General features: G+C 38.8%; 1 protein-coding gene across 1 annotated transcript in view; it reads left to right on the top strand.

The window, feature by feature from the left end:
- LOC143039475 (uncharacterized) overlaps positions 1 to 23906 on the top strand; it is a 47254-nt gene that overhangs the window by 17608 nt on the left and 5740 nt on the right. Inside the window, exons 2-7 of the mRNA XM_076209576.1 lie at positions 6836 to 9938; positions 11478 to 11632; positions 12917 to 13044; positions 19199 to 19427; positions 20450 to 20577; positions 21846 to 22016. Coding sequence (XP_076065691.1) covers positions 6836 to 9938; positions 11478 to 11632; positions 12917 to 13044; positions 19199 to 19427; positions 20450 to 20577; positions 21846 to 22016 — 3914 coding nt within the window. The remainder of the gene's footprint in view (positions 1 to 6835; positions 9939 to 11477; positions 11633 to 12916; positions 13045 to 19198; positions 19428 to 20449; positions 20578 to 21845; positions 22017 to 23906) is intronic.

A 23906-nucleotide genomic window follows, 5' to 3' on the forward strand; every position in this document is an offset into this window, starting at 1 on the left:
ATTTCTTCCCAGTTTTCCTTTTGAAAGAATTCTCTTATTTTATCAAAGTTTGTTTTTTCATACATCATTCTTCCTTTTCTATATTGTTCATTTCTTTTCATATATTTTTCTTCATTAAGTTCCAGTTCAATCAATATGTGGTCACTTTTACTTATTGGTGTTTTATATTCAATTTTGTCCACTATTCTAGGTTCAGATGTAATTATTAGGTCTAGTCTCGATGGCTCTTCTTCATTTCTATACCTAGTGTTCTCCTGTATCCATTGTGTCATTGTATGGTCAGTAACCATCTCAAGTAGAGCGTTTCCCCATGAGCCGTCTCCACCCTTTACTGTCATTTCTTCCCAGCAGATTTCTTTACAATTATAGTCGACCATCATAACTATTCTTCCTCCCTCTTCCATTATCTTGTTTAATGCTATCTTTGTGTCCTCTAACATACTTTTATGTTCACTCTCTTCCCATGAGGCTGTTTTCGGGGGCACATAATTTATCACAAACTTTCTGCTCTTCTTATCTCTGTCTTCTACTTCCATCATTATCATCTCTACTGTATTCTTTCCATATGTGACACACTTCACGTTTATATCCTTCTTAGTCAGGAACATAACTCCACCCCCTTCCTTTTTCACTCTGTTTCTAATCCAATAATTATATGCATCATGTCCTACACTGTTGGGTGGTAGTGGACCTTTTAATTTTGTTTCTACAATTCCCATTATGTCTGGTTCTTTTTCCTTCAAATAATCATTCAGCTCATTCAATCCTGTTATTAATCCATCTATATTTGTGTAAGACACTCTTAGTTTTCTGCCACTTCCATTGTGTTCTCTGTTTCCCTTTTGTTTTTCTCTTGTATGTCGACTTTCTTTAGTTTCATATTCACTACTCTCCAATAGAATCTCTCTTTTTCTGACTCCGTTCTTCTCTCGTTTTTTTCCTTAGCTTCAAGTCTTTTCTGTTTTTCTTCCTCTCTTTCCTCTTTATTCATTTCCTTTTTTATCCATACCTTTTTATATTGTTCACTTGTTGCTAGTTTCCCTGTTTTGGATAAGATATTCTCTGCCGTCATTTGTGACTTGAATTTAATCTTAATTGGTCTGGTCTTATCTGTGCTATACTTTCCAAGTCTAAATTTCTCTTCGATTTGCTTCATAATTTCTGGTTCATCTTCCTGAACTGATTCTAGTAATTGGCTTACTTTTTCATTTTCCTCTTTGATTCTTGTGGTTTTATCTGGGTTGTGTTTTTCTTCCATTCCTAATATAATTATACATTTCTTCTTGTCTGCTAAATCTCTTACTATATTCTCCTTTTGTCTCATCACTTTAATAACCGAGTCTTCAGTATGTTCTTTCAATTGTTGTTTGACTATGTCAGTGAATGAAACTTTATTGTCTTCTTGGGTTGCTTTCCAATTCTTAGCTTCTTTAGTTATGGCCTCTCTGTTTTCTTTACTATTCCTCTTCAATTCCTCATTCTTCACCTTTACTTCTCTTAACTGTCTTTTTAGGTCTTCTATTTCATCAGTTAAGTTTTTGTTCGCCTTCTCTAGTTCTTCCAATTTTTCAAACCTCTCGGCGATTTTTGTCATCTTGCCAAACCTAACTTCCCAGTTGTCAGACATTTGTTGAATTTTTTCCTCCAGTTTTGTCAGTCGGGGGAGGTTGGTATCCGCCGCCCTTTCATTAAATCCTTTGAAATTATCATCCTCACCTTCCATTGTACTGCTCTTATCTATGTTTCTGATCTTTACATTTTTATTAGACATTTCGTCGTCACTCAGTTGGTCGGGGGGCCGTTTTTTGATGTTTACATTTCGTCTGTCTGCCTGGGCCAAGTCTTCTTCCTCATTTCCTTCCATTTCCCTCAGCAATCCCTCCCCTTCTCCTCTTTCCCTACTTTCCCACTACCCCACGAGCAATTTCCCCCCACCCTACAAATACAATAGGTACTTTGCTTTGGAATCCTCTATTTTTCACTTTCTTCAGAACGTCCTCTACGCCGTCCGTTCACTGAAGTGTGTGTGTGTGTCTGTCAAGGACTACTATTACACAGGACGTGCGCACCCAGATCCCTGGGTCCGCTAGCGGAGGCCATTGCTTTCTTTGTAACCTAACATTTTATATTGGACAAATATATCAAAACTAGAAACCTAACATTGTATATAGAACAAATATATCAACTATTGACTTATTCAATGCAGTATAAGTTAATATAAACTTTTATAGTCAAATAAGCTTTTTAAGGCACTGTTATGCTTTGATATGCCAATTTTAGCCGGACTTAACAGGTATTATTGTATGAGGTTAGTGGACACAAGGGTTGGCGATTTTTTTCTATTTTTTTTTTTTTTATTTTTTTTATCAGATTTATTTGATTTAAATAGATTTTTTTTTTTATTTTTTTTTTATATATAGATTTTAAATATTGTGTGATTGCTATCTGATATGCGACCTGATTGCTAAAGGATATTTTTTGCATATCAATATAAGGAGCAGTGTTATAGAGACTTGCCACAAGTATACAAGGAACGGTATAAGCCGTATGTGAGGACGGTATGCTCAGGTTCGCTCGATTCCTCCAAGAGTTTTCTCATCTTGGTGACATTTGCTGCATTGTCTGTCACAACACTTCCAATGTGACAACCAAAATCTTGTTTAGCCTTCTTGATCGAATTTTGTACAAGTTGTAGAAGATATTCAGCAGTCCGAGGTTTCCTTGATGTGTCTATTGTGTCAACTAAATAAATCTGACCAGTGGATGTTGTTAGAGTGACGCATATTATGGGCTCATTATGGATGTTAGACCACCCATCAATTGAAAGACATACAGTTTCATTATTCAGGTCATCTGCACACTTTTTATATTCCTTTTCATACACAAGATCTAAGTACTTATCAGCAATATCTTTTCTGGATGGAGGAATATAACCTGGCCTCAGGTTCTGAACCATCTTGAGAAACTGAGGATGCTGAACAAGACGAAATGGTGAACTTATAGCAAATATAATTCTTGCAACTTCTTTGTCGAGATTTTCCTTTTGAGAGGCTGAAGTTTTTATGATAAATCTGTCCAGAGATGTTGATGACTTTCTTTTAGATAAAAATTATTTAGCAGAAGTGGCGCCTGTGGAAGAGTCTGATAGTGACCTTTTTAATGGTGGAGTCAGGTTTGCAGATAATTCAAGTGGAGCCGATGATGAAGGGATTGAAGCTGTTGATACAGATCCTGAAATGGAAACAGAAAATTTGAGCATATTGCATAATTTATAAATGAATGAATACAGTGTGATTTAGGCTACTTTTGAGTACAGTAGTTATTTTTTTTAGATAATGATCACATTCACACAAGCCACTAAATTATTTGGAAATAATTAACAGGATATGAAATAGGTGGGCTTGGAATTCAGCCCACACAGGATTCAGTCCACTTTTAAATTCACTAAAAATAATGGGTTAGTTGGGTTAGGCTAAATCCCTTTGGGCTGAATCCCATGTGGGCTGAATTCCAATGGATTCTATGAAATATATTACACAATGTTGAGTGAAATGAATAACAATCATCTAGGCCCCAAAGTTGAGTGGATACAGTATATAATAGTGATATAGACATTACCCAAATTTAGAAGTAATGAAGTTGAAGTATCATCTCTTTAGGCCTTCACATTTTTATTGCACATGCTCTCCATTGTTCACCAAATTTATATAGTTGCTTATGAAAAGGGAGAAATGCACACAATATAAGTAAAATTATTTACCTGGGTCATCAATTTCTTCTGTATGCTGTGGCTGACCTTGGCATTTATCTCTGGGAGATTTTAATCTTGACACAATGCCCTGTAGTTCCTGGCTGCAGTCTTTGCATTTAGCTTGGTACCCTTTGCCAGAAGTTGTTGGTAGTTTTTCAAAATAATCCAGACAGGATAATTTTTTCTGCCTGAAGGAACCACTCTGCCAGGTCCAGAAGACATCTTTCCTGGTTGATTCCAAAGCAGCAAGTGCTTACCTAGAACAAGTTTCAACAAGAATCTTGTTGAAACTTGTCAGCTGCACAGTGATATATCCTTGTATACTTGTGGCAAGTCTATATAACACTGCCCCTTATATTGATATGCTAAAAATGTCCTTTAGCAATCACATCACATATCAGATAGCAATCCCACAATATTTAGAATCTATAAAAAAAAATCTATTTAGATAAAATAAATCTGATTTGAATAGAAAAAAATCAATTTTTATACTTTCTAAAAGATAAAAAAATCGCCAACCCTGGTGTCCACTAACCTCATACAATAATATCTGTTAAGTCCGGCTAAAATTGGCATTTCAAAGCATAACAGTGCCTTAAAAATAGTTTATTATTTAACTTAAAAGTTTATATTAACTTATACTGCATTGAATAAGTCAATAGTTGATATATTTGTTCTATATACAATGTTAGGTTTCTAGTTTTGATAAATTTGTCCAATATAAAATGTAAGGTTACAAAGAAAGCAATGGCCTCCGCTAGCGGACCCAGGGATCTGGGTGCGCATGTCCTGTGTAATAGTAGTCCTTGGTGTGTGTGTGTGTGTGTGTATATATAATATATATATATATATATATATATATATATATATATATATGGTAAGATTAACCCCTTCCATACGGTGCCGCACACGTAGGCGTCATGGACTTAGATCTCGGTGGCAGCAGCCAATGCCAGCCGTACGACGTGTCGTAATAATACTCGCATCATAAAATATAGTCACCGCTTATATCGATCGTTCTCTCTTCACCCGTGAATTTTGGTAACCATAGAAAATGCGATTACAAAAGAATTAGAAAGAATGTCATTATGGAGGGGCGACTACAATAAATATAATCAAGACGCCGATATGGCAGCCTCGCGAATACACTCGCTCCCCATGACGCCTACGTGTGCGGCACCGTATGGAAGGGGTTAACTCTGTTTCTTGGGTCGAAACCTCCGAGCAACTTTCCAACTGTCTTACTAAGAGGGGGGTGGGGGGCTTGGCCCAGCGTTTGCGAGCAGTACTCTGTATCAATTAAGTGGCCTTGGCCATGAATCTTATAGACCTTCAGTTTTATCGCAAGTTGAAAAAAAAATAAAAGACTGCATTGTTGGAGTGTTCATTTGTTGTCATTTGGCTGAGGGCAGCCATATTGGATTTTTGTGTGGTTCAGTGAATAGACACCAGGTGGTAGTATTGTTGAGCTGCTATGTGGAGTGCTGTCCCCAGTGTAAAGGAAGAGGTGACTGGAGTAGGGTTGGAGCAAAGACTGGATTGGTGCTAATGATATATGTACACATTGTAAGTGATGGCTAGTTGTGAGCTTATTTATTTATTATTATTATTTTTTTTAATACCTTTAAGAAAATAACAAGCTCACAACTAGCCACCACTTTCAATGTGTACATATGGTACAAAGAAAAGAGAAGTGAAGTAAAGCATAAGATAAAGGAAGCAAAGAGGAGAGCAGATGTGAAATGGGGTAAGAGTATGTTAGTTCATCCACATTTGGAATATGCTGTTTCCGTATGGTCACCAAATCTGATTAAAGACATTGAAGATTGGAAAAAGTACAACAGGAAGCCACAAAATTTCCAAATATAAAAAATAAATCATATGAAAATCAACTAAAACATTTGAATCTGCTTTTCCCTAAAAAGTGTAGACTCAGAGGTGACGTGATACAGGTCTTTAAGATTTTAAAGGGAATTGACATCAAAAGTGAACATTTTTACACTGAATGAGAGACAAGAAATAATGGTCTCAAACTGTCAGGAAATAGATATAATTTGGAAGTGGGTAGAAACAATTTTGCCAACCATGTAGTTAGTGAATGGAATAAACTTCCTGCAGATGCAGTGCAATGTTTGAAGCTTTAAGATTCATTTAGATAAACACCTAAGCAAGATGCTGTAATACTTGCCATTTATTTTATATTGTTTATTATTATTTGCTTGATTTTCGTTTATTATTGACTGTTTTCCTGTTTATTATTTAACTATACCTATGCATTTATTTTTTTGTTTATTATTATTTATGTTTATGACTGAGAAAGAATAGAGCTGTAGACTAAAGTTTACTATCCTGGGCATCCCATTGACAAGTCAATTCATGTTTCAACTGGAATTATTGGAGCACAACAGTTACTGAACTTATCCATCTTTTGTCTTGTTCATTCAAATTGGTTTCATATATGAATAATTTATGTAAGAATATGGAAAATGTTATAAATTATATATATTTTTTCCTAATTACCAAACATAATTTCCTTAATATTTAGATTAAAATTTTACAAAACATCATTGTGATTAACAAAGTTGATATTCATGAAAATAAAACTTAAAGGTCACTTGTATAGGTCTATGGTAATTGCCATAGCTAAGCTTAGATTGGGGAGGGTGGTGTTTGTGGGAGACCTCCCCCCCCATTCTGTTCATGGAGAATATTTCACATTTGAAGTTTCATCTGTGAGAATCTTTGTCTTCACATGTAGCAGAAGTACTTATTGTAGTATTGTGATTTATAAGTTGTTTGAGTCTTATTTTTTCAAGAAAATTATTTTATATACATATTGAATTTTTAATGCTTATTTCAATATAAAAAGCTGTATAAGCACAAAAAATGAAAGCTGAATGCTGCTGCTATATTGCTGATTACTATGATAGTGAAATTTTCCATGATAGATGAATAATTACATTCCACAAAAATGTGATGTAGTGAAGCCATGATGAGTGAAACTTGATATAGTGAGGGACAACTATATATTTATGTATTCACTATCAAGATTTTAATGTTTTATCTTTATTTTTATTCTTACAGATCCCTTGGCAGTTGGAACAGACACACTCCATGCATTCGTTCGAGCCTTGCAACTGTCAGATGAGCCTGAACCTAGTCCTCTCTCCATCAAACCCCCTTCAAGGTTCAGGTTTGAAACTCTGAAACCCAACTCACAATCTCTCTCTCCTGCACCTTCATCTTCATCTTCATCTTCTTCTTCTTTTTCTTCCTCTGGTTCTCCTTTTTCTTCTTCCCCGAGAAGATCATTTTTGCCTGATGATCGTGGGGAGAGGTTCGACAGGCCCTTGCTACCCCATCAGGCAGCAGCCATTGCCTCTTCCAGCCACAGTAAAGACAAGAGCCCCCCTGTATCACAACAGCCTCCATTCTCTTTAACTACAAAGATCCCTAGTGCCAGGGAATCTGATGCCATAGAGAAAGAACCTGAATATGTAGATTACTACTATTATGATGACTACAATTACTATGAAGACTATCCCCCAGTGAATGACACTGATGGGGAAAAAGGTCACTCTCTTCATGACTTGGGGCCCCTTGATCCTCCAGAACCCTTCACTTTGCGCTCCACTTTGCCTGACTTCTCGACCACCACAACCATGGTGCCATTCCGTTTCTCCAGTACACACCGTCCATCTTTGTTGCCTTCCACCACTGAAAGGAGCTCTGTTGTAGGTAGACATAGGTCACTCCATGCCCTCATAGCACAGCTCAAAAACAAAATCAATGACTCAAAGTCTGAATCACCCTCAAACTTCCTGGGCAGTCATTTGAACAACAGGGAGTCAAAATTCTTAAACTTTGGCAGGAATACAGAGCCCAGTAGCACCATCGCCACACACACATCAACCAAAGCATTTTCTTTTACCACACCAACACCTAGCAGAAGGTACCCACCATCCACTACTCCTTCTACCTCCACTACCACCACCACCACCACCACCACCACCACCACCACTCCTCCTAAAGTGCCACTGTCACAGTTTGTGGAAGTTAGAATCACCAACAGCACTGAAAGTTCTGTTGTGGTGGCATCTGTACAGACTTCACACAGCATTAAAGTTCCTCAGCAAACTGAGAAACCTGAACATTCCACACCATCTGATTATGTATTAGAGGATATTACCAGCAAAACAGTTACCACATCATCTACTAAAACACCAATAAAGTTTTCCATTGAAGAAGTGCATAAAGATCCCATTGAATACAGCGATATCAACACGGGTTCATTCGAGACAACTAGTAAGAGTTCCATTGAAACAACTAGCAGAGTTTTTGGTGAAGGATTTACTAAAGGTGCGACTGAAATTATAAGCAGTTCTCCCATTGAAGTGACTAGTAGTACTCCAGAAGATGTAACTAGTGCCATTTCTGTGGAAATAACCTCCCGCCAGTCACTCTCGGACATAGGTGAGATGATTGATGTAGACCCCTCCATAATTTCTGCATCACAGAACAATGTTACAACTGTACCTCCTCTGAGACTTCCACTGGAGGATCTTTTTGAATCACCATTAAGTACAGGAAACAGCAAACCAGCAGTAGACAGTGCCCCAGCCCCTCTGCCAACACCTGTCCCTGAATCAGCTGGACGAGAGGAAAAGCTTTTGGATGTCGCATATAAAGATAGCATTACCGTCACGAAAACCTTGGTCACTGAAGAAGCAGAGAAGACGAAAACCTTGGTCACTGAAGAAGCAGAGAAGACTCCAAATACTCCCACTGCCTCAAGTACAACTGTTAAGTCACTTGAAATCAATCTGGAAGGTAACAGAAGGGATTCAGATTCCTCTGATGTACCTATTTCCCCTCTGCCCACCACATTTATGAATGCTACTTCAACAACCACAGTAGCAACCATGACAACTGAACCAGTGACAACATCCACCACAACTGAAAGATCGACAACAACAATGACAACCACAACTACAGAATCAACAACTCCCACAACAATTGGAAAACAAAGTACAAAAAGTGTAATGGCAGATGTATTTGCAAATGTTTCATTTGAAGGACCATCAAACTTGGGTCCAGTGGACTTTGAAACCGGCACAACTAAGACTTCTCCAGAGACAACAACAAAGGGAATAAACTTGTTTGATTTGTTCTCAAGTACCACAGAAAAGACGTCAAAACCTGAAGAGAGTCTTTCGAAAATAGTAACAGAGGTGGATTCCTCAGACTTCTTGCCACCAGATTACAAAACAAAAACAATTACAACTAAATCACCAGAAGAAGCCACTGATGGTATGAAAACTGTTGACAGTTCGATGTTCCTTCCCCCAGGGTATAAAACAACAACTGAAGCATCAGAAGACATACTTGGCTTTATTGAAGCCATAGATGCTAACAAATTCCTTCCTTCAGGTTATAAACCAGCTCAGGAAATAACAACTACATCACTGGGAAGCACAGTTGATGTTTCAAAATTCCTTCCTCCGGGTTACAAACCAGCTCAAGAGTCCACAACGGAATTGGTTGAGCTGCTTGATCAAACCACCAAACCTGTTGATGCCTCAAAAATCCTGCCATCAGGAGTCAAACCAACTCAAGAATCAGAGACAGAAATATCAAGAGATCTACCAATCCTAAAAACTGTTGATCTCTCACAGTTCCTTCCTCCAGGCTACAAACTAAATCAGGAATCAACAACAGAAACACACAACCTCTTTGAGGCCATAAGTGAAAGTTCAGGTAAAGACAACATATCTACCATACTCCCACCAAGTCACAAAAAAACAGAAAACAAAACAGAAGTAAATACTGCTGACAGTAGTGAGAAGCTTCTTGATAATAACAATAAGGAAAATGGCTCAAAATTCCTTCCAGATGGTTATGAAGAACCTGAGATTGATTCTCCAGGTGCCAAGTCAGATGCTCCCATCATTAGTGTGGTAGATATTAGTAGTTTCCTTCCACCAGGTTTTAAACTGAACAAAACTGAAGAGACCACTAACATCACCACAGCAAAACCAGAATCAACAACTCGTCGTGTGGGTCCTAAGGGTCTTGTGTTCCCACGAAGACCTGAGAGACCATCATACATGACAACTAGCACAACTTCTAAGCCCACTGAGTTTATTCCTGCACTCGCCCCCAAGATCAGGCCATTCAACTGGAACAGGTTAGTAGTAATGTTTTGGTCCAAAATGATTGTGCTGTAAGTCAGCCATAGAAATGTATGGGTCACTTGCTATATTAGCTTCATGTGGAATTAGTGGTAGCCTATTTAGTTGGACTAGTAATTGGTTAAACAATTGTAAACAGAGTTGTTCTAAATAGCAAAACTTCTAGATGGAAATTTTTTAAAAGTGGAGTTCCTCAGGATTCCATTCTTGGGCCACCTCAATTCATAGTATTTATAAATTATATAGACATGGACTGAAATCCACTGTCTCCAAATTTGCTGATGATACAAAACTGGAGAATGGCAAATGATCATTTAACCAATTAGATATTCAAGAAGATTTAGATACACTATAGCAATGATCTGAAAAGTGGCTAATGAAATTTAACACAAGTAAATGTAAGATTATGCACATAGGTAAAAAAGTTATTTAGAGGTTCATTAACAAAAATGGATAGTGAAAAGGATCTTGGCAGAATTATCAGTAATGATCTCAAATCATCTAAGTGGTGTAAAACTGCCTCATAGAAAGCAAAAAGATTCTAGGACTGATTGTGCAATCTTTTGATTTTAAAAGCCCATCTATCTCATAGAAAGCAAATAAGATTCTAGGACTGATTGTGCAATCTTTTGATTTTAAAAGCCCATCTATCATTAACAATCTATATACATTTTTATTTTGTCCACATTTGGAATATGCTGTATCCGTATGGTCATCAAATCTCATTAATGACATTAACATATTGGAAAAAGTACAACAGTGAGCCACAAAACTGATTCCAAATAACAGAAAGAAATCATACAAAAGTCAACACATGTGAATCTATTTTCCCTAAAAAAGCGTAGACTAGGGGGTGATTTGATACAGGTCTTTAAGATTCAAAAGGGAATTGACAACATCAAAATTGATGAAATTTTCACACAGAATGTGAATTAGGTAAGAAATGATGGTCTCAAACTGTGAGGAAGTGGATTTATTTTGGAAGTGGGTAGATCAACTTTGCCAACCGTGTAGTGAATGTATGGAATAAAGTTCTTGCAGAGGCAGTGCAGTGTAGTACAAGTTTTAAGATTCATTTAGATAAACATCTAAGCAATATGCTGTAATGCTAGCCATTTATTTTATTTTATTTTATTTATTAACCTATTATTATTAATCTTAATAATCATTGATTTATTTACTTATATATTCATTTATTATTATTATTATTATTATTATAAATTTTTTCCCATCTGACCTAGTTATGGACCAAAAGGTCTCATGTTAGCATGCTCTTTCTTTGTAATCCTTTATTATCAGGAATTGACTATATGTTGAAAATTACATAATATGTCATGGAATACTTGGTGACCAATAAATCATATATATACACACAAAACCTTGCGACTGAATTATCACTTTAGTTCATGGTAATAAGATAGGCTGAATGTTTACATTTGGATCATTATTACACCACTTTTGTGGTTAGTCATACCTAGAAGTACTGTCTTGATATCCTTACTTTGGTTGCTTTCTGTAACTGGACTTCTTTCCAGGCCACGACCTACTGATCCACCACAAGTGCAGAAAAAGAAGTCAGGGGAGCTTGGTGGTCGCCCTGAGAAGACCACTACAACAACCACAACTACAACCACTACCACAACTACCACTACTACTACTACCACCACACGACCACGACCAACCACTCCAGGTAAGCTTGAATGAGTTTAACATTTTGAAAGCTGATTACTATATTTTTTCTTAACTTCTTGTATGTTGAAACTAATTGAAAATATGTGCCTTAACCTGACTATTTCTAGGTATAGTTTTGTTTTCTTCTAATTTTAATCCTGGTTATGATTCTAACAAGTTAATAATGTTGTAATATCGTTTAGATTTAATATTGTACACCAGGGGTGGGGAACAGCCAGCCCATGAAATTGTTTGGTCAGGCTTACTATTGCAAGTACAGGATCAACTCCAAATTCAATAAATCAGGGACATAGAAGTTTTATATAACTATAAACTGTCATTGTAATAACTGCATCATAATAATAATGCATAAATTTTACATATAGGGTAAGTTAAATGTATGAGAAACTAACAATCAAAAGAACAGTTAGCTGTCTTTTAAATTAATAAACAAACACAGGCATGACTTGAAATTCAATCTATGTCCTTGGATTTTGTTTTTTTTCCTCTCTCCCAAAATATAATCTATGTAGTAATAACTGCATAATAATAATGTGTAAACTTTATGTTATGTAAAAGTTATTTGATAAACTAAAAAATAAAAGAGCTGTCGGCCATCTTTTAAATAGATAATTTTGCACAGCCTGCAAATGATTTAAACATTCATATGGCCCTAGGTTGGAAAAAGGGTTCCCACTCCTGCTATACATCAACTGCTCATATCAGAGCCATAGTAGTGAAAGAAAGAAGTCAAGCTATGCTTGTATGCAAGTGATTCACTATAGTTTTGGATCATGTGTTGGACTTGTCATCATCAGTTATAACCCTCCCAGATGAGAGCTCAGAGTTCATATATGGCCAGATCAATGGGTAAGGCTGTGACTTTATGCACACACACACATGTATGTTGGTCGAAGTGACAGCGAAGTTTGGAACTCTAGGAAAACTTCAAGTTTCGTCGATCTCAATGACGAGGGAGTACCTTTGCTGTATTAGTAGGGGAAGGGGAAAGCTTGTGGTGTAGAGGGAAGGTGAAGAAAAAGGAGAAAGGGAGGGATTACTGAGGAAAATGGAAGGAAATGAGGAAGGAGACGAACGGGCTCCCCCGGACGTCAGAAGAAATGTCAACACAAGGGCTGCAGACGACACAGGTGAAATCGAAAATATCAGTAAAGGCACAAAAATTAGAAATATAAGTAAGAACAACACAATAAAAAGTGGAGATAATAATTTCCATGGATTCAATGAGGGAGGGGATGCCAACCTCCCCCAATTATTTACTATTTTTCCTTTGTTGTTCCAGGTACTTGTGGTATGAATTGCAGGTTAGCTGGAACTCTTCGTATTATTGAGGGAACAAAGTGGAGGCCTGAACTGGCTAACAAAGACACAGTGGAATGGCAGAACCTGGCCAACAGTGTGGAGATTGAGGTGGGTTACCCTTATAAGGCTAGATATGACATTTTATCCAACTGCATGGTTTGAGGTAAAGGAGAGACTTCGCCAGGGATGTGTTATGTTGCACTGGCTGTTCAATTTATACATAGATGGGGTGGTGCGAGAGGCAGATGCAAGGGTAGTGGGTAGGGGATTGGAGATGGTTAAAGAAAATGGAGAAAAGTGGGAGATAAGCCAGTTGTTGTTTGGTGATGTGATGACTCTGCACTTGTAGGAGGATCAGAGGAAGGATTGAGGAATTTAGTGACAGAGTGTGGGGAGGTGTGCGAAAGAAGTTGAAGATAAATGTGGGTAAAAGTAAGGTGCTGAGATGTACAAGGGGAGAAAGTGGCAGCAGACTGGAAGTGAGTATTAAGGGAGAGAGATTGGAGGAAGTCAATAATTTTAGATATTTGGGTGTGAATGTGGCAGGAAAGGGAGGAGTGGAGGTGGAGGTAAAATGTAGATTGAGAGAAGTGAGTAAATGCTTGGGGGATTAAAAAGTAACAGGACTGTATGGGGCAGAAACATGGAACATAAGAGAGGAAAAGAGGAGGAGTTTGAATATGTTTGAGATGAGGTGTCTGAGAAGTATGATAAGGGTTACTAAGCTGGATAGAGTGAGAAACGAGAAGGTGAGGAGGGGAACAAGTGGAAAGGGAGTTGGGAGATCGGGTTGATAAGAGTATTGTGATGGTTTGGACACAAGTGAAGAAAGATTAATAAAAGAGGTGTGGAAGGCAGAGATAGAAGGAGTGAGCAGTAGGGGGTGACCTAGGATGAGATGGATGGATGGGGTAAAAGGGGCTTTGGGAAAGAGGAGAATGTCTATTGAAGAAGGATGGGAGTGGAAAGGAGATAGGGGTGAATGGAGAATGGTTGTGTATGGATGATGCTGTGATGCATGAGGGGGAGTGGGTGGGGAATGGGGGGTGAGGGAGTATGTGTGAAAAATGAATTAACACAGCCCAAAGGGATTTCTCCCCATCTCCCTTTCTGCACAAGGGAACAGAGGGGGTGGGGTCACCGATTTAATGAAGTGGCCTTGTTGTGGATGTGCTGTGTCTTGCGACACTGCTTCTGACCCAGGGCAGTGGGTGAGATGCAGGGATGACCCGTCATCCAGGAGGTGCCAAGATAAGAGGGAGGGAAGGGGGTGGATGGAAGTGGAGTATGTTGGGGATGGAATGGGTGGGAGTGTTTTTTTGGCTACCTCCCTTGTAAGAAGGAAAAAGCATTTGGTATATTTATGTAATTGTACATACATACATACATACATATACCAAGGCTTTTTTCCCCCTTACCAGGGGGGTAGCCAAAAAGGACAAGGCACAAAAACATTCCCACCCATTTCATCCCCGAAAACACTCCACACCCCTCCACCCTCCCTCCCATCTTAGCACCTCCTAGATGATGGGTCATCCCTGCACCCTGTCCACTGCCCTGGGTCAGAAGCAGTGTCGCAGGACACAGCACATACACAGCAAGGCCACTTCATTAAATCGGCGACCCCCCCCCCCTCTCCGTCCCCCCATATAAAGGAGAGGACGGGGAGAAATCCCTTCGGGCTGCATCAAAATTTTTTGCTCACACACACACTACCTCACCCCCATTCCCCCGTCCAATCCACCTCATGCATCACAACATTTTCCATATACAACCATTCTCCATTCACCCCTGTCTTCTGTCCTCTCCCGTCCTTCCTCAACCGACACTCCCCTCTTCCCCAAAGCCCCCTTCACCCCATCCATCCATCTCATCCTAGGACGTCCCCTCATGTTCACTCCCTCCACATCTGCCCTCCATACCTCCTTTACTAGTCTTTCTTCACTCATTCTTTCCATGTGTCCAAACCATCCTAATACTCTTTCATCCACCCTATCTCCCAGCTCCCTTTCCACCCCTGTTCTCCTCCTCACTTCCTCATTTCTCACTCTATCCAGCCTAGTAACCCCCATCATACTTCTCAGACACTTCATCTCAAACACATTCAAGTTCCTTCTCTCTTCCTCTCTCATGTTCCATGTTTCTGCTCCATACAGTGCTGTTGGCACAATCACTCCTTCATACAGTCTCCTCTCAGCATCCATTCCCAGATTCCTATTCCTCATTACACTTTTTAAACCACCAAGGCATTTACTCGCTTCTCTCAATATACATTCTACCTCCACCTTCACTCCACCCTTTCCTGCCACATTTGCACCCAAATATCTAAAACTATCCACTTCCTCCAGTTGCTCTCCCTTAATGCTCACTTCCAGATTACTGCCACTTTCACCCCTTGTACATCTCATCACCTTACTTTTACCCACATTTATCTTCAGCTTTCTTCTATCACACACTCTCCCAAACTCTGTCACCAGCTTCCTCAATCCCTCCTCCGATCCTGCCACAAGCGCAGTGTCGTCCGCAAACAACAGCTGGGTCACCTCCCACTTTTCTCCATTTTCCTTAACCATCTCCAATCCCTGACCCACTACCCTTGCATTCACCTCTCGCACCACCCCATCCATGTATAAGTTGAACAGCCAGGGTGACATAACGCATCCCTGACGAAGTCCCACCTTTACCTCAAACCACTCACTCTCTCCATTTCTAATCCTGACACAAGCTCTACTACTCTCATAAAAACTCTTGACAGCTCCCAGAAGCTTTCCTCCTATCCCGTACATCCTCCAAACCTCCCACAGTGCCTTTCTGTCTACCCTGTCGTAAGCCTTTTCCAGAAACATAAAGGCCCAGAAAACATCCTTCCCCTTACCTATAGCTTTCTCACATATCTGTCTTACCACAAAAATCTGATCTACACAACCTCTACCTGTCCTAAACCCACACTGTTCCTCACCAATTACTCCCTCTGTTCCTCTCCTAATCCTCTCAATCAAGATCCTCCCATAAGCCTTCCCAACTACACTTAACAAGCTAATCCCTCTGAAACTACTACATTCACACTTGTCCCCCTTTCCCTTGTAAAGTGGAACTATACAAGCACTCCTCCAGTCCTCTGGCACTCTACCTTCTCTCCAGCAAACATTAAATAACCTCACCAACCAGTCCACCATCACTATACCTCCTTTTTTAAGACATTCTACATGGCATCCATCCAGACCAGGTGCCTTACCTGCTTTCATCATCTTAACTGCTGCCTTCACTTCATCCTTCCTTATTTCTCCTCCATTTTCCTCACTCATCACTCTCATTTTCTTAGCATTCCCCACTGCAGCTATCTTTCCCTCCCTATCCTCCTTCACATTAAGCAACTCCCTAAAATATTCTGCCCATCTTCCCCTTACTGCCTTCTCCTCCATTATCATCTCTCCATCTGCACCTTTTACCTTTTCTTCCCCACTTGATTCGCCTCCTCTTCCTCTCTTAATTTCTTTCCAAAACATCTTTTTATTACTTTCAAAATTTTCTGTCATACTCTTACCCCATTTTACAATATGTAACTGTACCTAGTTATATTATATAGGAAGAGAGCTATGCTCATAGTGACCAGTATGTATGAATGTATATGCATGCATTAATGCATAATTGTTATTATAGATATGTTTGTGTAGTAAGCTAACTGTATGTACTTGTAACATACAGGAAAAGGAGCTACTTTCATGAGATCCTGTTACTTTTTCTCCAACTATCATATAACTATTTTTTTTAATTCACTTGACCATATTCGCTTTTGAGCTATTCCAGAAGTTGGTGCACCTGTATGGAAAACTATTTCTTGACATTCTTTAGATGTTTGGTTTCTTCAGTTTTATTCCATGACCTCATGACATGCCCGGTCATCAATTTTGGCTAGGTCAGGTGGCCCCTCTTGGCTTGGAGAGGGAAATCGACTGGGCTGTTTGACTTGAATCTATGGGTCAGGCCTGAGTCAAGCAACTACCATCCGGGCTGACATTGCAGGGTCCATGGATGTCATCCTCTAATGTTAAGATGGTGGGTGCATGACCCCTGGGACTATTGGGTTAAAATGTATACCCAAATTCTGGTCACCCCTCGTTGGACTTGGTGATGGGGCATGGAGTGCAAATCACAGGCATATGTTCATGGCAAATATACTGGACACATATGGTAGGACAGGCATGCAGTCTATCCTTGTCAAAATCACCAAACCCATTGTGCAGGATGCTGGGGTGTTACAAATCAGGCACAACCAATGAGCCATGCCAAGAGTGGTGGGCTCTCCATGTGGGTGCCTGGAACATCAACCCCCCCTGTGTTTTTTCGTCATTGTCATCAGTGGAGCTCAGGAAGCCTAGATTGGATATAGTGGCTTTCTCAGAGGTGAGAAGACCAGGCTTTGGCAAGATCACTAGTGAGGGTTACACCTAGTTCTGGTTGAGCCAAACTGATGGGTCCCAGCTTGTGTGAGTAGCTGTAGGCATATCTAGCCAACCACAGCATGCCATTGTAAAAGTTATTTTGATTGATGAATGTATGATGCTGGTGAAGCTGAAACACACAATATGCTTCATTTCTCCTACTGCAGTATATGCTCCTATTGAGTCTGGAAAAGGAGATATTCTATGCCAAGCATGAACCAATAGTTGACCAGTGCCCACCATGAGGCATTTATTTTGAGCAACTTTAGTGCAGTTACTGGCACCGACAGAAGCAGCTATGAAGTATGTATTGGCTTGCCATGGTTCTGGAACCAGGAACAGCTACAGTTCTTTCCTTGAATCTGTATACCAAGGGCTTTTCCCCTTGTATGGGAGGTAGCTAAGTCAAAAGGTATGTACCCACTCGTGTCCATTTCACTCTCGCCCAATCCATTCATTCCACTCTTTCCTCCTGATCTTTGCAAATTCTAGAAGGCTGAGGATTGGCAGTTCTTGGTTTCAGAGACGATTTACACTGATGGACTGGATATAGTAATATCAAAGGAGTGGCAAAAGAGATCAACCACATGCTTGTGAGCACTCGTTGGAAGGTTCTACAGAACTGCAAGGTTTACTGAAGTGCTGAAATCTTTGGGACCAATCATAGACTTGTGGTTGTAACACACAGACTCTGTGTCAAATCCAGGAGAATCTTGAGATGTAACCCACCTGGATGTCACCTGGAGAAACTCAGGGCTGATGTGTGTGCCCAGAATTATGTTGTAGCAATTTCTAATCGATTTGAAGTACTTAGTTCTTTTGAGGACCCTGAAGATCTGTGGGAGACTTTTAAATGCAAAACTCTGAAAGGTGCCATGGAGTGTGTTGGAGAGCACCCAAGGTCGAAAAGTGTGGTTTCACGGGATACAGTGGAGATTATAGAATTGGGCCATGTTATCAAAATTGTTGGGGACCTGGACCAATACAGGACTCATAAATGGTGGACTAGAGCATTCATGAGATTGGATAAGGAGAGGTACATGAGGGGAATAGCTGAGGATATCGAGGGCCATGTAGATTCCCTCGGGCCTGTTTACCAAGCCCTGAAAAAAATGCACTCCAAGTCTGTGACCCAGAGAGCACAATCTGAACAGCTGATGACAGGCTTAGTGTCAGGTGTGGAGTAGCCCCATTACCAAGTACTTTGACCAGTTGCTCATGGGTGACCCTCTAAGTGGACAACATCCTCTTGATGAGATGGCAGTTCCTGATTCATAGATAGATGAGTCTCTGCCCTCTTTGACAGAGGCCAAAGAAGCTACAAGTTGAAGGGTGGAAAGGCAGATGGCATCTGTATGAGATTGTCCACAAGTATAGAAGCATCATAATCTCAGTCCATAACCAGTCCCTTCAGAGGATTATATAGGAGAAGCATACCAACAGGAGACCTTTTGGTCCATAACTAGGTCAGATTGAAAAAAAAAAAAATATATATATATATATATATATATATATATATATATATATATATATATATATATACACTATATATATATATATATATATATATATATATATATATGTATATATATGTATATGTATATAATGATATTGTTTAACATCACCCCCCCCCCCAATTGGGAAGCTAGGATGGTGCCCCTCACAGAGGGCTTTATAATAATGAATAAATAATCAACTCTAGTTTTGCTGGTGTATCCTCACCAGTCATCTTGGTTCTTTCGCCCATTGCTTCCCACTCTTCCCATTTCTCATATATTACATGTGTGACACATAGTAAATCCATTTTATTTTTTGTCAAGCTCGACGAAATGTTCCGGCAAAGTGACATAGCCCCATGGTATGAAGGTGTTGAGGTCGAAGCTTTCAACCCTGGATCTGTGCTGGTTGATTACTTCCTCCAGTTGAATGCTATCAGTGTCCCCCTAGATACTGAAGACCTGAAGGACATCTTAAACAAGAATCTGATCATTGATGACATCCATGCCCTTGGCAATTACACTGTGGATCCTAAGGGCACAGACTTCATAGGTGAGTTGCCTCATGGGGATTATTAGAGTAATTTCGGGGTTTCATAGCTAACACGAGGAATAGTGGGAACTGCAGTGAAATCAACTTTCCAAATCTTATTTTATCACAAATATATGCATGCATTTTTTCACTCCATTGAAGTTGAAGCCATACCATTAGGATAGGTTTGAACTGTAGAGAAAGAGAAATAAGAATTTATTTGGATTTAGATGCTGTAAGATATGACTCCATATTATCATTTAATATATTTTATGCTTTTCTTCTTTCCTTTGCTTACTGAAGTGACTGTCATTTGTGAGTATAGAAACAATTAGGAATAAAGTAGTAAAGATGAATATCTAAATTTGATCGTTTGCTTATCTCACTGTGTTTTACACATTTTGCTGAAAGCTTTGATAGCTGGTCTTCTATGAGCAGAACAAAATTTTTTAATTTGCCTAGTATAGATGTATGAGTAATTTTGATTCTGTCATTCATAGGTACAGGAACTCCCAATCATTTTAACTCTTTATCACCATGCTGAAAGTATGTTCGTAGTAATCAACTCCCTTTATACTTGCTAGTATTTTGTTTTGGCTTGTCAGATGACTTTTCAGTTGAAGGGTGGGGCTTGTGACCAGAAAAGATCTTGATGAATTAAATTCCCATTTGTTCCCCCTGTCACCAGAATTGCTTGGAATTAGGTGAAACAAAAATCTATAAATTGTGATATGTTGAAAGTATTGAATAATAAGGTTAGGGCATCAGAGAATGAAATGAAATTAAATGTTAACTTTGATCAGCCTTACATGACCATGTTAAGCCTTTTGTACTCGCATGACCTATTTTTATTGTTTATTTTTATAAAGTATGTAACTTTAATTTCTTATTTAACTGCAGTATCCTTTTTTCAAAAACATATTGCATAACTTTTCCTGATCTTCAAAAAACACATGGCCATTGCTGAGCTTTCACCAAATACGTGAAGAATTGGATTGGCCTTGCTTATTTTTCTACCATACTATCTTCATCTTCCCTTGCAGTGATGCAAGAGCTGAATAAAATTGACGAAAATGCAGATAATCAAGACCACATTCCTCAGTGGCTCATTGCTGTCTTTGTAATTGGCCTGGCCTCCATTGTCTTCATCATCATCTTTGGTATTGCTGTGGTAAGTACCTGTGTCACCAAATTGGTTGTCAAAAGTCTACCAGTACCACTGTATTGTTTGTTACAACTAGGCACTCAGCCTCTGCCCCTTTTGTAACTTTAATAATAATCAGTACATCATGATTGGTGGAGACTGTTGTGTGAATGTTTGGAAGGTTGGCCTCCCCAGCACAATGCAAAGGTCACCTATAGAATAACACAGGTGTGGCATTGGCAGAGGGGAGTGTGGGTGCAGGAATCAGTGCCTTGTGAGAGTGTGGAGTAAAAGGTATAAAGGAGAGAAATGAAAAGGGAGAAAAGCTAGAAGATAGCTAGAGCTAGAAATAGAATTGAGAGATATTAGCAGTGAGAAAGAGAATAGTCAGTCCAGCAGCAGCGAAGAAGATCACCATTAATCCATTAGCACCCATGGTTCTTTTAAATAAGGACCAAAAGAATATTTTATAACATCTCATCAGTAAATGTACTTTTCAGGTATATAAATAATTGATCATAATAATTGTCAAGTCCTTCAAATTCTACACAACTTGTGAATACTAGCATTAATGTAGGTTCAGTTTTCAGTGTAGTGTGAATATCTGGAGAGGAAAGACATTTTTAATTCCACCTATCATTCAGTAAATTTTTTTATGGTAAATGATAATTAGATCTGATTGATTAGGTGGAGAAATAAATTCTGGACCAAAAATAACTGCTCATTTTAATGGTTCAACTCACGGATTTGTTAACTTTTTTAGTTATGGTTAAAAAAAAGAAAACTACCCTTGGCATAGTAGTGGTTGGTCATTGTGTATCATTATTGGAAGGAGTAGGTTGCATTTAAAAGTCAGTATTGACATAGCAGTGGTTAGTCATTGTCATTATTGTAAGGAATGGTTTGCATTTTTAGGTCAATTCACACTGCTCATCACATCACAAGCATTACCTCGTAAAATTTTTCATATGTCATCGTGTGTGAGTGTTTAAGACTAAGATCCATGACTATCTGATTGGTGTGAGCTATTCCATTCATAAAAAAGAAACTAAAAAAGTAGGGAATGCCAATGTCACATTGACAATAAAGTATGTGATAATGTGGTGAAAGTATGCTTTGACCTATTAACATAACAGGGATATGATATAATGTTATTCATCATGTCCCCACATATAAAAAATATATATATATATATATTATATAAATTTGTTATTCTACTGCTACAATATATTGTTTAGTTTCTCAGTTAAAGTTAATCTTTGTATTATAGTTTTCAAAATCTCTGCCCCACATAGGCTGTTAATCGAACACGCATGAAAAAACGACAGAATGTAGCCCTCACAGAGGAGATGCTTAATGAGCTGAACAAGGCACAGATGCAGGGTGTGGACAACTATGGGATGGATGGCCTCTATGACATGGATGCCATCTGGAATGAGAAGATGTATGGCAGGAAACCATCAAAGGTAAACGAGTTTCATTATTTGCTTGGTATGTCCAGTCTTCAACTCTTATAAAATGCAACTTCCTTTTCTATCTGTAACTGGAAAATATGCATTTTTTTTAGGGTTAAAGATCTCTGCATACTTATTTGTTTTACAACAAAGTTGTTACTCAGTAAATGAAAATATTAGATTATGTAATTTAAAGAGACTTATCAAAATAATATGTAGTTGTACCCCATGCTATGGTACTGGCTGCATGCTGTCATGCAGTAGAGATTGCAGAGTAGCATGCAGCAAATGTTTTAGGAATTGTTTTGGGGTACCCCTACATAGTGGAGCCACATATTATTTGCCTAAGTTAAAAACTTCTAGACAAAAGATGTTATTTTTTAGTACAACTAGCCCACCTCATTGTCATTCCCTTGAAACTGTTGAGTACCATTTCGTATCTCATGTGATGGGAAGTATTATGCCACCATGATTCCCATGCGATTCGCAAGAAGGCAACAAAGTGGGACAGAGTGATAGGACTAGGCATCCTGCTGCCTGTATGCTCATCCAATAAGAAGTCAGGCATAAGAGGGTCTGGGAGATTTTCATCCAGAACCCAAATATTTGGGTCATCAAATGTACATGGTTGTGACACAGATGAGACTAAAAACAGTAGAGATTGGCAGTATGTTCGTGATAAGGAAGATGTGAATGCATAAGATGATATTTAAATTGAAAGGGATGATTTTGAATTTGGGAATAAGGTGGGGAGAGTGTCAGGAATGAGGAGGGGACAAGGGATGGAAAGAGTTACCATGTTGTTAACTGAAAAGATAGGAAAGTGCATGGTGTAGTGAAGTATCTTAGAGGTTAATGTGGGTGAAGGTAAAACTGGGATGTGGATCTTTGTGAGCACATATGGACCTGGTAATGAAGAGGAAAGGGAGACTGGATAAATTTAAATGAGTGTTTAGAGACCTTTAGGAGGCAGGGAGAGATGATATTGGAGATGTGTTTAGAAAGGGAGTTGATGATAATGTTTAAGAAGAGAGCCAAATATAAGTATACATGGGAAAAGGTGAGTGGTAGGGCATTAATGATGTATTAGTATATAAAGTAAAGATAGAAAAAAGTTCTGGATGTTTTTTCATGTTTTGAGAGGAGAGAGTGGGGAACTGTCAGATAATTCTTTGTAGAAGGAAAATTGAGTGGATAAAAGTACAGAAGAAAAAGGGTGGGAGGTAGAGAGGCGCTCAGATTTAAGAAATTGAATGAAAAGGAATACCACTATCCGAGGTGATGAGGGAGAGAAGGGAGATAGGAATAGAAAAAGACTGGGTATGTTTTAAAGGGGAAACGACCATGTGCAAAAATTATATGTGGGATGAGGTGAATGGGAGGGAGTACTAGGAAGTGTAGTGAGTGGAGGAATAAAGAGGTGAAGACAGTAGTAGAAGAGAAGAAGAAAGCATATTTGGATTGGTTGCAAGGTAGGACTAGAGAAGCATACATGATACAAGAAGAAAGGAGAAACAAAATGTAAGGTGAGGAAGGCAAAGAGGAGCAGATGTCAAATGAGGCAAGAATGTGACAGTTTTGAAAAGAATAAACTTATATTTTGAAAGGAAGTGAAGAGATTAGGATTGATTGATTATGGCAGTGGGAGGAGCTAGGAAGATAACTGTGATGGGAGAAGAAAAAGACATGTATATAAGTAAAACAAGACAAGGTACTTTGAAAATTATGAGAACTGGTAAGGCACATGGATTAGATGGGTGTCATTACATGCTTGGTATATACAGTCTTCAACTGTTATAAAATGCAACTTCCTTTTCTACCTATAATTGGAAAATATGCGTCATATCCTACGCCCTGTATTTGAGTTGATACATCGAATCATAACCCAGGATTTGAGTAGTT

This window comes from Oratosquilla oratoria, chromosome 26, assembly GCF_046742065.1.
Source record: "Oratosquilla oratoria isolate Oo_2021 chromosome 26, ASM4674206v1, whole genome shotgun sequence".
In the NCBI taxonomy this organism is placed as follows: domain Eukaryota; kingdom Metazoa; phylum Arthropoda; class Malacostraca; order Stomatopoda; family Squillidae; genus Oratosquilla; species Oratosquilla oratoria.